The following is a 14,312-nucleotide window of genomic DNA, read 5'->3' as shown; positions in this document are numbered from 1 at the left end:
GGGACTTTAACACCCCACTTTCACCAATGGACAGATCATCCAAATGAAAATAAATAAGGAAACACAAGCTTTAAACGACACATTAAACCAGATGGATTTAATTGATATTTATAGGACATTCCATCCAAAAACAGCAAAATACACTTTCTTCTCAAGTGCTCATGGAACATTCTCCAGGATAGACCATATCTTGGGTCATAAATCAAGCCTTGGTAAACTTAAGAAAATTGAAATCATATCAAGTATCTTTTCCAACCACAATGCTCTGAGACTAGATATCAATTACAGGAAAAAACTGTAAAAAATACAAACACATGGAGGCTAAATAATATGCTACTAAATAACCAATAGATCACTGAAGAAATCAAAGAGGAAATCAAAAAGTACCTAGAAACAAATGACAATGAAAACACAACGACCCAAAACCTATGGGATGCAGCAAAATCAGTTCTAAGAGGGAAGTTTATAGCAATGCAATCCTACCTCAGGAAACAAGAAAAATCTCAAACAAACTAACCTTACACCTATAGAATTAGAGAAAGAAGAACAAAAAACCAAAGTTAGCAGAAGGAAAGAAATCATAAAGATCAGATTAGAAATAAATGAAAAAGAAATGAAGGAAACAATAGCAAAGACCAATAAAACTAAAAGCTGGTTCTTAGAGAAGATAAACAAAATTGATAAACCATTAGCCAGACTCATCAAGGAAAAAAGGAAGAAGACTCAAATCAACAGAAATAGAAATGAAAAAGGAGAAGTAACAACTGACACTGCAGAAATACAAAGGATCATGAGAGATTACTACAAGCAACTATACGCCAATAAATGGACAACCTGGAAGAAATGGACACATTCTTAGAAAAGCACAACCTTCTGAGACTGAACCAAAAGAAACAGAAAGTATAAACAGACCAATCACAAACACTGAAATTGAAACCGTGATTAAAAATCTTCCAACAAACAAAAGCTCAGGACCAGATGGCTTCACAGGCTAATTCTATCAAACATTTAGGGAAGAGCTAACACCTATCCTTCTCAAACTCTTACAAAATATAGCCGAGGGAGGAACATGTCCAAACTCATTCTATGAGGCCAGCATCACCCTGGTACCAAAACCAGACAAAGATGTCACACACAAAAAAACTACAGGCCAATATCTCTGATGAACATAGATGCAAAACTCCTCAACAAAATACCAGGAAAGAGAATCCAACAGCACATTAAAAGGATCATACACCATGATCAAGTGGGGTTTATCCCAGGAATGCAAGGATTCTTCAATACACGCAAATCAATCAATGTGATACACCATATTAACATATAGAAGGATAAAAACCATACGATCATCTCAGTAGATGCAGAAAAAGCTTTTGACAAAATTCAACACCGATTTATTATAAAAGTTCTCCAGAAAGTAGGCATAGAGGGAACCTACCTCAACATAATAGAGGCCGTATATGACAAACCCACAGCCAATATTGTTGTCAATGGTGAAAAACTGAAACCATTTCCTCTAAGATCAGGAACAAGGCAAGGTTACCCACTCTCACCACTGTTATTCAACATAGTTTTGGAAGTTTTAGCCACAGCAATCAGAGAAGAAAAAGAAAGAAAAGGAATCCAAATTGGAAAAGAAGAAGTAAAACTGTCACTGTTTGCAGATGACATGATACTATACATAGAGAATCCTAAAGATGCTACCAGAAAACTACTAGAGCTAATGAATGAATTTGGTAGAGTAGTAGGATACAAAATTAATGCACAGAAATCACTTGCATTCCTACACACTAATGATGAAAAGTCTGAAAGAGAAGTTAAGGAAACACTCCCATTTACCATTGCAACAAGAAGAATAAAATACCTAGGAATAAACCTACCTAAGGAGACAAAAGACCTGTATGCAGAAAACTATAAGACACTGATGAAAGAAATTAAAGATGACACAAACAGATGGAGAGATATACCATGTTCTTGGGTTGGAAGAATCAACATTGTGAAAATGACTATACATCCCAAAGCAATCTACAGATTCACTGCAATCCCTATCAAACTACCAATGGCATTTGTCACAGAACTAGAACAAAAAATTACACAATTTGTATGGAAACACAAAAGACCCCGAATAGCCAAAGCAATCTTGAGAAAGGAAAACAGAGCTGGAGGAATCAGGCTCCCAGACCTCAGACTATACTACAAAGCTACATTAATCAAGACAGTATGGTACTGGCACAGAAACAGAAATATAGATCAATGGAACAGGATAGAAAGCCCAGAGATAAACCCAACACATATGGTCACCTTATCTTTGATAAAGGAGGCAAGAATATACAGTGGAGAAAAGACAGCCTCTTCAATAAGTGGTGCTGGGAAAACTGGACAGCTACATGTAAAAGGATGAAATTCGAACACTCCCTAACACCATACAAAAAAATAAACTCAAAATGGATTAAAGACCTAAATGTAAGGCCAGATACTATGAAATTCTTAGAGGAAAACATAGGCAGAACACCTTATGACATAATCACAGCAAGATCCTTTTTGGCCCATCTCCTAGAGAAATGGAAATAAAAACAAAAGTAAACAAATGGGACCTAATGAAACTTAAAAGCTTTTGCACAGCAAAGGAAACCATAAAGAAGATGAAAAGACAATCCTCAGAATGGGAGAAAATATTAATAAATGAAGCAACTGACAAAGGATTAATCTCCAAAATATACAAGCAACTCATGCAGCTCAATATCAAAAAAACAAACTACCCCATCCAAAAATGGGCAGAAGACCTAAATAGACATTTCTCCAAAGAAGATATACAGATTGCCAGCAAACACATGAAAGCATGCTCAACATCACTAATCATTAGAGAAATAGGAATCAAAACTACAATGAGGTATCACCTCACACCGGTCATAATGGCCATCATCAAAAATCTACAAACAATAAATGCTGGAGAGGGTGTGGAGAAAAGGGAACCCTCTTGCACTGTTGGTGGGAATGTAAATTGATGCAGCCACTATGGAGAACAGTATGGAGGTTCCTTAAAGAACTAAAAATGGAACTACCATACGACCCAGTAATCCCACTACTGGGCATATACCCTGAGAAAACCATAATTCAAAAAGAGTCATGTACCACAGTGTTCATTACAGCACTGTTTACAATAACCAGGACATGGAAGCAACCTAACTTTCCTTTGACGGATGAATGGATAAAGCAGGTGTGGCACATATATACAATGGAATATTAGTCAACCATAAAAAGAAATGAAATTGAGTTATTTGTAGTTAGGTGGAGGAACCTAGAGTCTGTCATAGACAGTGAAGTAAGTCAGAAAGAGAAAAAAAAATACGATATGTTAATATATATATGGAATCTTAAAAAAAAGTGGTTCTTATGAACCTAGGGGCAGGACAGGATAAAAACTCAGACGTAGAGAGTAGACTTGAGGACACGTAGAGGGGGAAGGGTAAGCTGGGGTGAAGTGAGAGAATAGCATTGACATATATACGCTACCAAATGTAAAATAGACAGCTAGTGGGAAGCAGCCGCATAGCACAGGGAGATCAGCTAGGTGCTTTGTGACCACCTAGAGGGGTGGGATAGGGAGAGTGGGAGGGAGACGCAAGAGGGAGGGGGTATGGGGATATACGTATGCATATAGCCGATTCACTTTGTTAGTCAGCAGAAACTAATGCAACATTGTGGAGCAATTATACTCCAATAAAGATATTAAAAAAAAGTTAACATGTTATGGGCTTATTATTGTTTTAAAAGGAAGGAACACATAAATATTTAAATCCTCTTCTAGTTCTATTTTCGAGCATGGTAAATATCTGTAGATGTAACCTGCACAAAAAAAGCGCTCTTTATTGTGGTCCTTAGTGATTTTTCAGCGTGAAGGAGTTCTAAGACCAAAAAGTTTGAGAACCACTGAGCTACTGGGTAAAGATGAACACTGCAGTACGACTTGTGAGGCGAGTAGCATAGCCCAAGGTTCTTAGGGTTTAACTGCCAGTGATAGAAGAATGAAAAGTTGCCGCAACTCAGTGTGGCTGCCTTTGAGAAGGAGACAGGCCTGCTAGGTTTGCTCGAAATGGGATAGATGCATTCCGGGTGAGTGATGGGGATAGGTATTCTGGTCCTTCTTCCAGTGGTATGATTTTAAAAGTATTTTCGATCCAGGGCGCTGCTTCATCTGTCTGCAGTGTCAGCATCTGGCACAGAGCCTGCCACACAGTGTGAACTAAACTGTTGGTTAAATGAATGAATGAACAGCCTGTCTCACATGTGCTCAGCCCCTCAGAGAAACGTTGAGCGTCGCGAGAGTTTTCTGCGCTGCCAGCTTTGACACGGGCCTGCAAAACATAGTAGGGGCCATGTTCCTGTTTGTAACAAAACCAGTGATCTGTAGGTTTGATCTCTGTTTTGTGGAAAAATTGGCATTTCCACATCATCAAGCCGTTCAGATCATTCTTAGTCACTGCAATTTTTGCTAAGGATGGGCCACTAACTTTATTAATTGAACTTTTATTTTAATGCCCAGCTGCCCTTGAAGGGTTATGTTCAGCTTCTGTCATCTATCACTATCCTGGTGGAACTGGTGGTAAAACTGGAGCTCGAAGGGTCCAGGGTAGCTCACTTCCTGCTGAAGCAGCCAACAGACATCGACCAGGTAAGCTCTGCTCTTGCCTCCATCCTAGACTCAGTTACAGTCTTTAAGCAAGCAGGAGTAATCTATTACTGTTCCCTCTGAGTGAAGGTTGAGTAATGTTTAAATAAAATATAAAATCCGTTGAGTCAGAAATCCTGCACGTAAAAAAAAAAAAAAAGAAATCCTGCACGTGAGACGTTGTCTTCTGATTCTATTGAATATGTATTGATCTTATTGAGTCTTATCAAATGATATTAATGGATTACAATGATGGGTTGATTTCTGGACCAGTTGCATAAAATTTCATGGTAGGCTGTCTTTGAAGTTCTCTGTCTGGGCCCTTGTCATAATTTCTGTGTGTTTGGTGAAGTTAGTCCCAGATGTCAATTTTAACAGCTAATTCAGGGCCCGGGGAGCTGTTTCTTCTTTTTCTGGTTGATGAAGTTCTCTTAATGCGTGAAGTTTGATTTCCTCATGTTTGTTAGCACCTGTGAAGAGTAAAAATGCATCTTTGGAGGAGCAGAACCACAAATGCTTGTTGAATGAACTTGACCCTTTTGACCCTTAATAAGTGAATTTGCCTTAAATGTTCAGGATGTGGTTGTCATACCGCATAGGTCACAAAGATAATAGCAAAGAATGCAGAGATCAAGGCTATACACAAAACTACTAGGTGTTTTTTGAACCATGAGATTTTTACGGATTTTTTCCCCCCAAAGAGAAGGCCCACGGCCGTTGATGTGTATTGGATGCGGAAATGCCTTCAATGTCTTTTTCCCCTGAATTATACCATCCCCGTCACCAGCAAAGACTGCAGAGACCACCTCTATGCGCCAGTCAGTGTAGCCACTCAGTCTGAATCTGGGTGCATTCTTTGTAGAACTGCTTAGATGAATCTCTGGTGGTCCTTGAAGATGTTTTATCTTCCTTCAGCAGACCGTTCCTAACGGTTTTAGTGGGGTCTCAGTTATTGGAGAGGAAAGTAAAGCAGGCTGAGAAGTGATAGAGAAAGTCCTCAGACTGGGATATCTCTGCTCCCTGCTCTCCTGGGCTTCAGTTTTGACTTGAGATGCCTCCCGTCGGTGCTCACCACCTGTGTTTATCCCGTGTTGTTGTAACTGCTGTCTCTGCTATGAGATTCCAGCATTTCAAGTCCTCTTGTCCCCTTGCTCCAGCGGCCCAAGTGCTAAAATATCCAACACACAGGTGACAGCTGTTTATCTTCTCCTTAGAAGGAAGTCTGCTCTCTCTCTGGGGGCCTTTTGTTGAAGGTGGTTTTGTTTTATTCTTTCCCTGCTACTTGAAGAGTTATAAAATGTTGAGACTGTTCTACTCATGGGCTTAGTGAGACTCTGGAGCCTTTGTAGGGCGATGCTTCACTTTCTGCCTTTGCTGAAGATAGGCAAAGCAAGTTTTAGGCCTGAAAAAGGGCTCCGTCTGCAGTAGAGAAGTGGCTTTATTTAGCTGTGCGTAGTGTGAAACACTTGAGAACTTTTTACTGTTGAAGACAGTCTGTGGAGAAGAACATCCAGTGAAGCTTGGATGAGAGCTGAAAGAGCAGCGCTGATGGCATTTAGATTGGAAATGATTTTACCGCCTTTCAGGCATTAAAGGGTCCCGAGCCATGAACGGATTTGCTATCATGAGTATATATGTTGCTTCATCTTGGATATCAATTTCAAGATTAGTCAGTTTGCAGTGGCAGCCTCATCTCACATCAGGAATTTATGGTATCTACTCTTTGAGGTGAAGACCAGACAAACGGATTATTTAACATTCTCCCTTGAATTTATATCTCAGGTTCCTTTTTCACCAGCAAAATAGCAGGCTACAGATGTCATTTAATGCCCATGTGACCTGGAGCAAGTTTAATCTCTCTGTGCCTCAATTTCCTTATTTGTGAAGTGGGGGAGATAATAACTGTACTTACCTTGGAGGGTTCTTGTGAAGGCTGCATGAGATACACATATAAAGGACCTACAACAGTCCCAGCCGGTGCTGGATAAATGTTAGCAGCCATTACTGTTATCAGTATTATTATTGTTGATTGTCAAGTAGTTTTAAGACTTGGTAATATGAATTCATGAATACTGTTAAAAGACTCTAGATATCTCAGATCCCCTTTACGTAGTTTTCAAGATTTCCTCTGAAAAAAGGGAATTTTCCCCTCTCTTAAAACTGAATTTAGTTTCAAAAAAGAATTCTGTACTCCCTATGTCTTTTTGCTTTAATTCTCCTTTTGTTTAAATTTTTTTAAAAAAACTACACTTTCTTAGTATTCAGAGTATTCAAGGTTATTCAAAACTTGGTTTATTAAAAAATCAATAGGACATTCTGCAATCAATCCAAAAGGAAATGCTTGTTGACTTACAAATGTTTCTCCTTTATGGTTATTGGTACTTTTTGGACTAGCTTAATTTATTAATAGTAAGCGTTATCATCCCTAATTATTGAAATAGCTATGAATGATTTGGCATCTACCCTAGGCCAGGCTGTGCTAAATGCTTTCCTTACGTTTTACCTCATAGCAGGTATTTGAGGGTAGTTATCAGTAACTCCTTCTTGCAGGTGAGGGATTGAGGTTTAAAGAGATGGGGTAACTTGCCCCAAATCACGCAACTGGCAGCGGCAGACTCGGGGCTGGAGCCAGGCTGGGGTGACTGCACAGTAGGCATCCTTAATTGCTCCTCTAATCAGCCTCCCGTTGACTGGTTTCCCAAACTCCTATGAGTTCATAAGTGACTGATTTTAGTGATCTCAACCTGATGAGGCCATAAAAGAAGAGGTATCAGTGAGAATACGAGACAGAGTGGCATAGATTAACATTGTACATTTTCACAAATGTTTTATTCTCAGCTAATGACCTATAGAGTTAGTATTTTTTATTTTAACTCTGGAAGCACTAAAAAACTCCATAAAAAATGATTACAGTGCAAAAGAGAAGTGAGCTTTGAAGATCCAACCATTGCTAATGACTTACCGCTTGTTCTTCTCTAGTGAGGCTTGTCGAGAGAAAAAGTTGTAGAGACTGAACTGCTTTTATGTAGTCTTCAGTACGGAAGAAAAGATCAAGCCACTGAAAATTGAGAGAAAATAAAAATCTCTACTCTTTTCTTTCCTTATGATGAATATGTTAAGTTGGTTTTTATGGTTTAAGTATATATTTCCTCATTTGTGAAATTTGAATAATGTTATTTACCTAGTCTGACTGAGTTAGATACCTTGCACAAAGCACCCAAGAGATTCTCAGTAAAAATTTGCTGTCACAATGACAGATAGTTTAGAAGGATCAGCTCTGAATACTGAAGAGGGTGGTTTATTTATGATGCATATTCAGTGTGTATATACATGTGATATATATGAATATGACTTAAAGCGATAAGGATTCGGTTACTTTTTTTAGTGCAGTATGAAGTTTTGATGAGAGTGTCATCCTAGTAAGATAGGGACTATCTAAAGTGTCTTCAGCTGAAGAACTTGAAGATTGTTTGTACAGAACGTATATTTTTACAACTCAGAAATCATATTGGCTTGTAATCATCCACTAGAACCTTTAAATTGCTAGGAATTTGACCACAGCCTTTACGTTTAGAAAAATCAGTATTGATTATTTGCAGAGAATAAGCTTATCTCTTTTGTGATTGAAGAAAGTTTTGATTTTTTTCCTGTACCCTTAATAGGTTTTATTTATTTATTTTTTAAGAAAGAAAATGGAGAATTTTATTCAAGCCAAATTTGAGGATTTTATAAAACCTGGGAAGAGCATCTCAGAAAGCTCTGAGAACAATTCTGCCTGTTAGAAGTCAAGGCACAGTTATATGAGTTTTTTGAGACAAGAGAGCTGTACATTTAATGACGTGTTGACAGTTTACACAATCCAGATCTGAGCATCATCATGGCGGTGGGTCATGTGTCCTCTTACAACATAAAAACGGAATGGTATCTTTTAAGGAATTGCCTTGTTGATGCTAAGAGAATGCTGCTTTTTTTTTGATTGAGGTATTTCTGCTGCTGGGGGAGGTAAATAATCAAAACGTTGATTTGACATCTGTCACTTTTCCTTTATAGAGGGAATAGAAGTGGAGCTCAGGGCTTCCCTGGTGGCGCAGTGGTTGAGTCCACCTGCCGATGCAGGGGACGCGGGTTTGTGCCCCGGTCTGGGAAGATCCCACATGCCACGGAGTGGCTGGGCCTGTGAGCCATGGCCGCTGAGCCTGCGTGTCTGGAGCCTGTGCTCTGCAACGGGAGAGGCCACAACAGTGAGAGGCCTGCATACTGCAAAAAAAAAAAAAAGTGGAGCTCATGCTATTTTATTTATTTATTATTTTTAAATTACTTTTAAATTTTAAAATTTTTTATTTTTTAACATCTTTATCGGAGTATAATTGCTTTACAATGTTGTGTTAGTTTCTGCTGCATAACAAAGTGAATCAGCTATATGTATACGTATATCGCCATATCCCCTCCCTCTTTATTTTAATATATAAATAAGTGTTTTGTATTTCAAGAAAATTGTATGATTTGTAGTTAAATGCTCTTTGGGAAGTATTTTGCAAGACACAGATTATCTAATGTTGGAAACATGAAGACATGACTTTTATGAATATAGAGCTAGTACAGCTAGCTAGTGTAAAACAAAAGGACTAGGAGAGCTTTGCTGCTGATTGCTAGAAGGATGGATCCTGGGTCTCAGTCTCCCTGTCTGTAAAATGAAGAGACTGGACTGGATTCCTTCTTCTAAGATTAGTTTCCATGAGCCCATGTCTTTTGTTTATATTCAGGAGTGTTAACAATTTCAGATTACATACTGAATACCACTCCCTTCCCTGAAGCAGAATTCAGTTATGAGCTAGATAAGCTTTTAGTTATAGGCTCTGAGCATCCTATTTTTAAAAACCTTACTGATCGTTTCTTATTATACAGGCAATTTATGTGTTGTGTCTTTTACAGCAACCTGGACAGCCTTTTGGGCCATAGGTGGCGCTGTTGCACCTTTTAAAAGTCTTAATTTTCCTGTTTGTGGAAGACGACTTAGCCCACGTTCCTTTAATTTGACTTCTTTGTTTAGTGCTTCAGGATAGCACAATGTCCATTATGTCTGGATACCTGGACAAATTATTCTAGTTATATCTTATTTTTATTCTGTCATCTCAGTGTGAAAATTTCAGACTTGCTGTGCAAACAATGGTGAAATTGTACTTTTCTTCCAGTATTAGAAACCAGTGAGCCATGATTTTATAAAACAGATAGAAGTGGTCCCTGGAGCACCTTAAAGCTGAAAAACGTATTGAACTCCCTGAGTATTGAACCCACTGCTGTGCGTTAATTAGTGGGAGGTGATTTGGTTGCTGTATGAAGGAGCGTAGTTTTTTGACTTGGCTTTGAACGCACATGCTACCACTTAGCCATGCGAACTTGAGTCAGTTCTTTCTGAGTTTTTCCCTTGTCTGTAAAATAGGGACGCTAATATCTGCTTTGTAGAATTGTGAGAATCAGAAATTATGTAAAGTGTTTAGCACAGTGGTTATCTCAAAAGAGCTCAAACCCTTAGCTATTGTTTTGTATGAAGCCATCATTTTATATAGTCTTTAGCAATTACTAAGGAATTAAAATAGAAAAAGCTGGTTTTATGACAAAAGATCCAATTAAGAAATGAGTAAAATATTTGAAGAGGTTCAGTACTTCCTGTACTCATAATTTAGCAGCAGCCTCAGAATTAGGGCTGGTATACAGTCACCCTGAACGTTAAGCCACAGAATTTTTGGCTAATTAGTATATGTTGGGGCTTAAGTGGGCCCAGTAATTACACTCTTCTTTTCTCCACCAGCCAACTGAGAGATGAGACGAGAGAGTAGGCAGCGGGAGCTAAACGTCTCCTTTGTTACTGGTAAAGCCACATTCTCCGTGAACTTTAGGGCTTCAGGGAAATGGGTGTCTTAATACTGTATCCCGGAACTAGAGAGACTCACGCAGTCGCAGGCAGTTCTGGGCCACAGTGGGCCTTCCTATGAGGGGACCTGTCTCCGTCATGCTCAGGGCTGTCATGTCACAACGCTGAGCATCCTGGGTGCTTCCTGAGGGTGGCCAGCACCCGGGGGGGAAGAATGGTTTCCCGTGCCCCACTTGTCTCCCAGACTCCCTGAGCCCACTCCTCACTCCATTTGTGCGAGGAGGGCTAGCCGTGGGCCAGGGGTCAGGAGTGTTGAGGGAGAAGCCCTCCTCATGGCCCAGAGGAGTGGGGAGGAAGCGTCCCCTCCCTCAGTTTGAACAGGTCGTGGAGTGGAACAGAAGGGTGCTCCCCAGGAGTTTATAAATAGGGAAATAAGGATGTCCTCTGTGACTTAAACTAGCAAGGAAACATTAAAGATGATTAGAAGGGAGACAGGCGGGGCATGCTTCATAGTTAACATTTGTTGGGCACCTAAAATGTGCTGCATACTTTTCTAGGCACTTTGCAGAAACTAATTTAATCCTTTGATCCTCACAACAGCCAAGTGAGGTAGGTTTGATTATTTTCCCAACTTTACAGATGTGGAAATTGAGGCACAGAGAGGGTAAGTAATTTGACCAAGGTCACAGAGCTAGTAAGTGGCAGAGCTGGTATTTAAACCCTGGCAGTCATAGCTAATGATAAGCAGGACTCTTGAACCCAGTTCCTCTTAGGGTGTGTTTTGCCATCATGGGAAATTACATTCTATAGAGAAGGCTAATTGGGTCTCGTTGATATTTGCATGGTTTAATAGATGATCAAGGCTTTCAAAAGCTTCTTGATAATAATGAAGTTAAGTGTTTTGTGTTGTAAACTAACTACAGAGCTACCTTCTAGAAGTTGGAAATCCTTAGCGTGTGAAATGTCCAGTAAATCAGTGTGTATGTGTGTCTGTGTCTGTGTGAATGTGTGTGTGTGTGGGTGTGTGTGCGCACGCGCGTGTGATTTTAGGAAGGAGAAATAAGTTCCATATAGCCTTCTGATACCTTTCTTCTTCAGGCTAAGGTGTGGGCGTATATTTATACAAATAAATTGATATTCTTCTGTCACTTGGCTTATTTGTGGGAATAAGAAATTCTCATACTTGTTTCAGAAGAGTTAGGGAGTATAAGCTTGGAAAGTGGGAAGGGAGATGGGCTTTGGGTTTTTAGAGGTATCAGCCTGTCTGTGGATCTCTTGTACATCTGTCCATTCATCGGCCTGGAAAGGGTGGGAAAGGGAGAGTTACACAAGTGTTCACAGCTGTGCCTCGGCCACCGTCCATGCACCGTGACCAGCATTCATTGTGGTCTAGGCAGCAGGTCTGTCCCTGTAACAGAAATTTAGTCCATAAGTTAATCTAGGAAATCCCTCTTGCTCTGCATCTGTCCATGCTTGCCATGTGGCCTCCTGCCCATGATTGGGTCGTTGGAGAGAAAATATGCTGATTGTTGAACTCCGATATTTTAGTCTGATCGATAATTTTATGTCTCCTGTTACATTAATAAGTTAAACCTCTGTTTCTTTTTTCTTTTCTTTTGGTCACACCCTGCGGCATGCATGATCTTAGTTCCCCGACCAGGGATCGAACCCGTGCCCTCTGTATTGGGAGCGTGGAAGGGAAGTCCCAGCCTCTGACTTTCTTACACCAATCTCTTATGAATTTGGTTAATGTGAAATCAGTCCATTGGAGGCTGATGATGCTGATGATATCATTTCTGAGCACATTGAGGTACTCCTGTCTGTGGAGACCTGGCTGGAGGGTGCTCCTTTTTCTCACTGTGATTTCTTCAGACAGCACCAATTATTATCTCCCCACCCCCTCACACACACAATGAGGTGAGAAGCCTTCTGAGTAGGCCAGATAATCAGATAGCAAAGTCGACTGGTCAGTAGACTGTTGCGTACCTAGAAGTGGGTTTAATAAAAGGAAAGGGCTTCCAGGGAGTCCAATTAGACGTTAAAGTTCATTTGGTAAAAGCTGTCCATTTGTTGTGGTTGAGCTTGTTCTTTGCTGGTCGAAAAGACTGGATTAGATGGATTAGCTTAATAGGCAGAAAAGGATCGTTTCAGGTGGTATTAATACATCCACACCAGTGAGAAGTGATAGTTGACCGCCTGTGTGAGGCTTGAGACAGAAAGATTTTTACAAGCTTCATTAAACAACCTTAAAAGCTCTGCAATCTCAGTGTACTTAGCATGGGGCCCGGTTCATCCCTGGACGCCCTAAGAGGTCGAGTAATTGATGATTGTGATTATGACTCTGAGGCATCGAAAAAGTCTCATTCATGTTCCCTATTCAAAGGACGAGGCACAGTATAACATATTTGACCAGGTTTTTCACTGAACAGGATGTTTTTAGCACTATCTGGAAATCTCACATCCCCCAAGGTTCCACACAGCTCAGTGTCCCCTCAGTGCAGATCCGTCAGCACTCGTCGTGGGCATGTTGTGGAGTGTGTGATGGTGCCGCATCCCTGGCTCCGCATCCGCCCCGCAGGCTTTCTCATCCTCATCTACCTCGTAGGGTTGCCCTGACAATCACACATGATGGTTGTCAAGCATTGTGTTTGGCATGTAGTCAGTATCCAGTAGGAAGCACCTGTTCTTTAGTATAATCGTGGCTTCTAGATGGCAGTGAGTTTTAGTCTGCATGTAAAAATGGAGATTGCAGTACACAGAGTAGCTCTTAAGTAGCATCATGGGACCTATTCTCTATGGACGATTGAAAACATGCTATTTCAGTAAGAATATATGTTATTGGGACATACCTTTCTGAATCTTGTTAACATGTTTAAAAATGATCATAGCTGGGCTTCCCAGGTGGCGCAGTGGTTGAGAGTCCGCCTGCCGATGCAGGGGACGTGGGTTCATGCCCCGGTCCGGGAAGATCCCACATGCCGCGGAGCGGCTGGGCCCGTGAGCCATGGCCGCTGAGCCTGCACGTCCGGAGCCTGTGCTCCGCAACGGGAGAGGCCACAACAGTGAGAGGCCCGCGTACCGCAAAAAAAAAAAAAAAAAAAAAAAAAAGATCATAGCTAATGATAAGCAGGACTCTTGAACCCAGTTCCTCTTAGGGTGTGTTTTGCCATCATGGGAAATTACATTCTATAGAGAAGGCTAATTGGGTCTCGTTGATATTTGCATGGTTTAATAGATGATCAAGGCTTTCAAAAGCTTCTTGATAATAATGAAGTTAAGTGTTTTGTGTTGTAAACTAACTACAGAGCTACCTTCTAGAAGTTGGAAATCCTTAGCTTGTGAAATGTCCAGTAAATCAGTGTGTATGTGTGTCTGTGTCTGTGTGAATGTGTGTGTGTGTGGGTGTGTGTGCGCACGCGCGTGTGATTTTAGGAAGGAGAAATAAGTTCCATATAGCCTTCTGATACCTTTCTTCTTCAGGCTAAGGTGTGGGCGTATATTTATACAAATAAATTGATATTCTTCTGGCACTTGGCTTATTTGTGGGAATAAGAAATTCTCATACTTGTTTCAGAAGAGTTAGGGAGTATAAGCTTGGAAAGTGGGAAGGGAGAGAGATAGGGAAGCACTTTGCAGTTTGTGCAGGATATGAGAAATAGTTTTTCTTCTCTTTTTTTCCTTCTAAAGCATAAAGGCACTGAATTGTAACATACTGTTGCTCAGAATTGCTTTTCTGATCAGATACAAGTGTCTCATATTTTTTGAGGCTATGTG

The 14,312-nt window shown here is 40.3% G+C and overlaps 1 protein-coding gene across 6 annotated transcripts in view; it reads left to right on the top strand.

The window, feature by feature from the left end:
• The window catches only part of TRAPPC9 (trafficking protein particle complex subunit 9), a 526,641-nt gene that overhangs the window by 41,831 nt on the left and 470,498 nt on the right, over positions 1–14,312 (top strand). For all 6 annotated transcript variants that reach the window (XM_060127570.1, XM_060127568.1, XM_060127569.1 and 3 more), the window contains one exon: positions 4,541–4,669. In XM_060127570.1, coding sequence (XP_059983553.1) covers positions 4,541–4,669 — 129 coding nt within the window. The remainder of the gene's footprint in view (positions 1–4,540; positions 4,670–14,312) is intronic.

This window comes from Lagenorhynchus albirostris, chromosome 17 (genome assembly GCF_949774975.1).
Source record: "Lagenorhynchus albirostris chromosome 17, mLagAlb1.1, whole genome shotgun sequence".
Lineage (NCBI taxonomy): Eukaryota > Metazoa > Chordata > Mammalia > Artiodactyla > Delphinidae > Lagenorhynchus > Lagenorhynchus albirostris.
The sequence above is the reverse complement of the archived record's forward strand: the minus strand, read 5'-3'. Positions and strand labels throughout refer to the sequence as shown.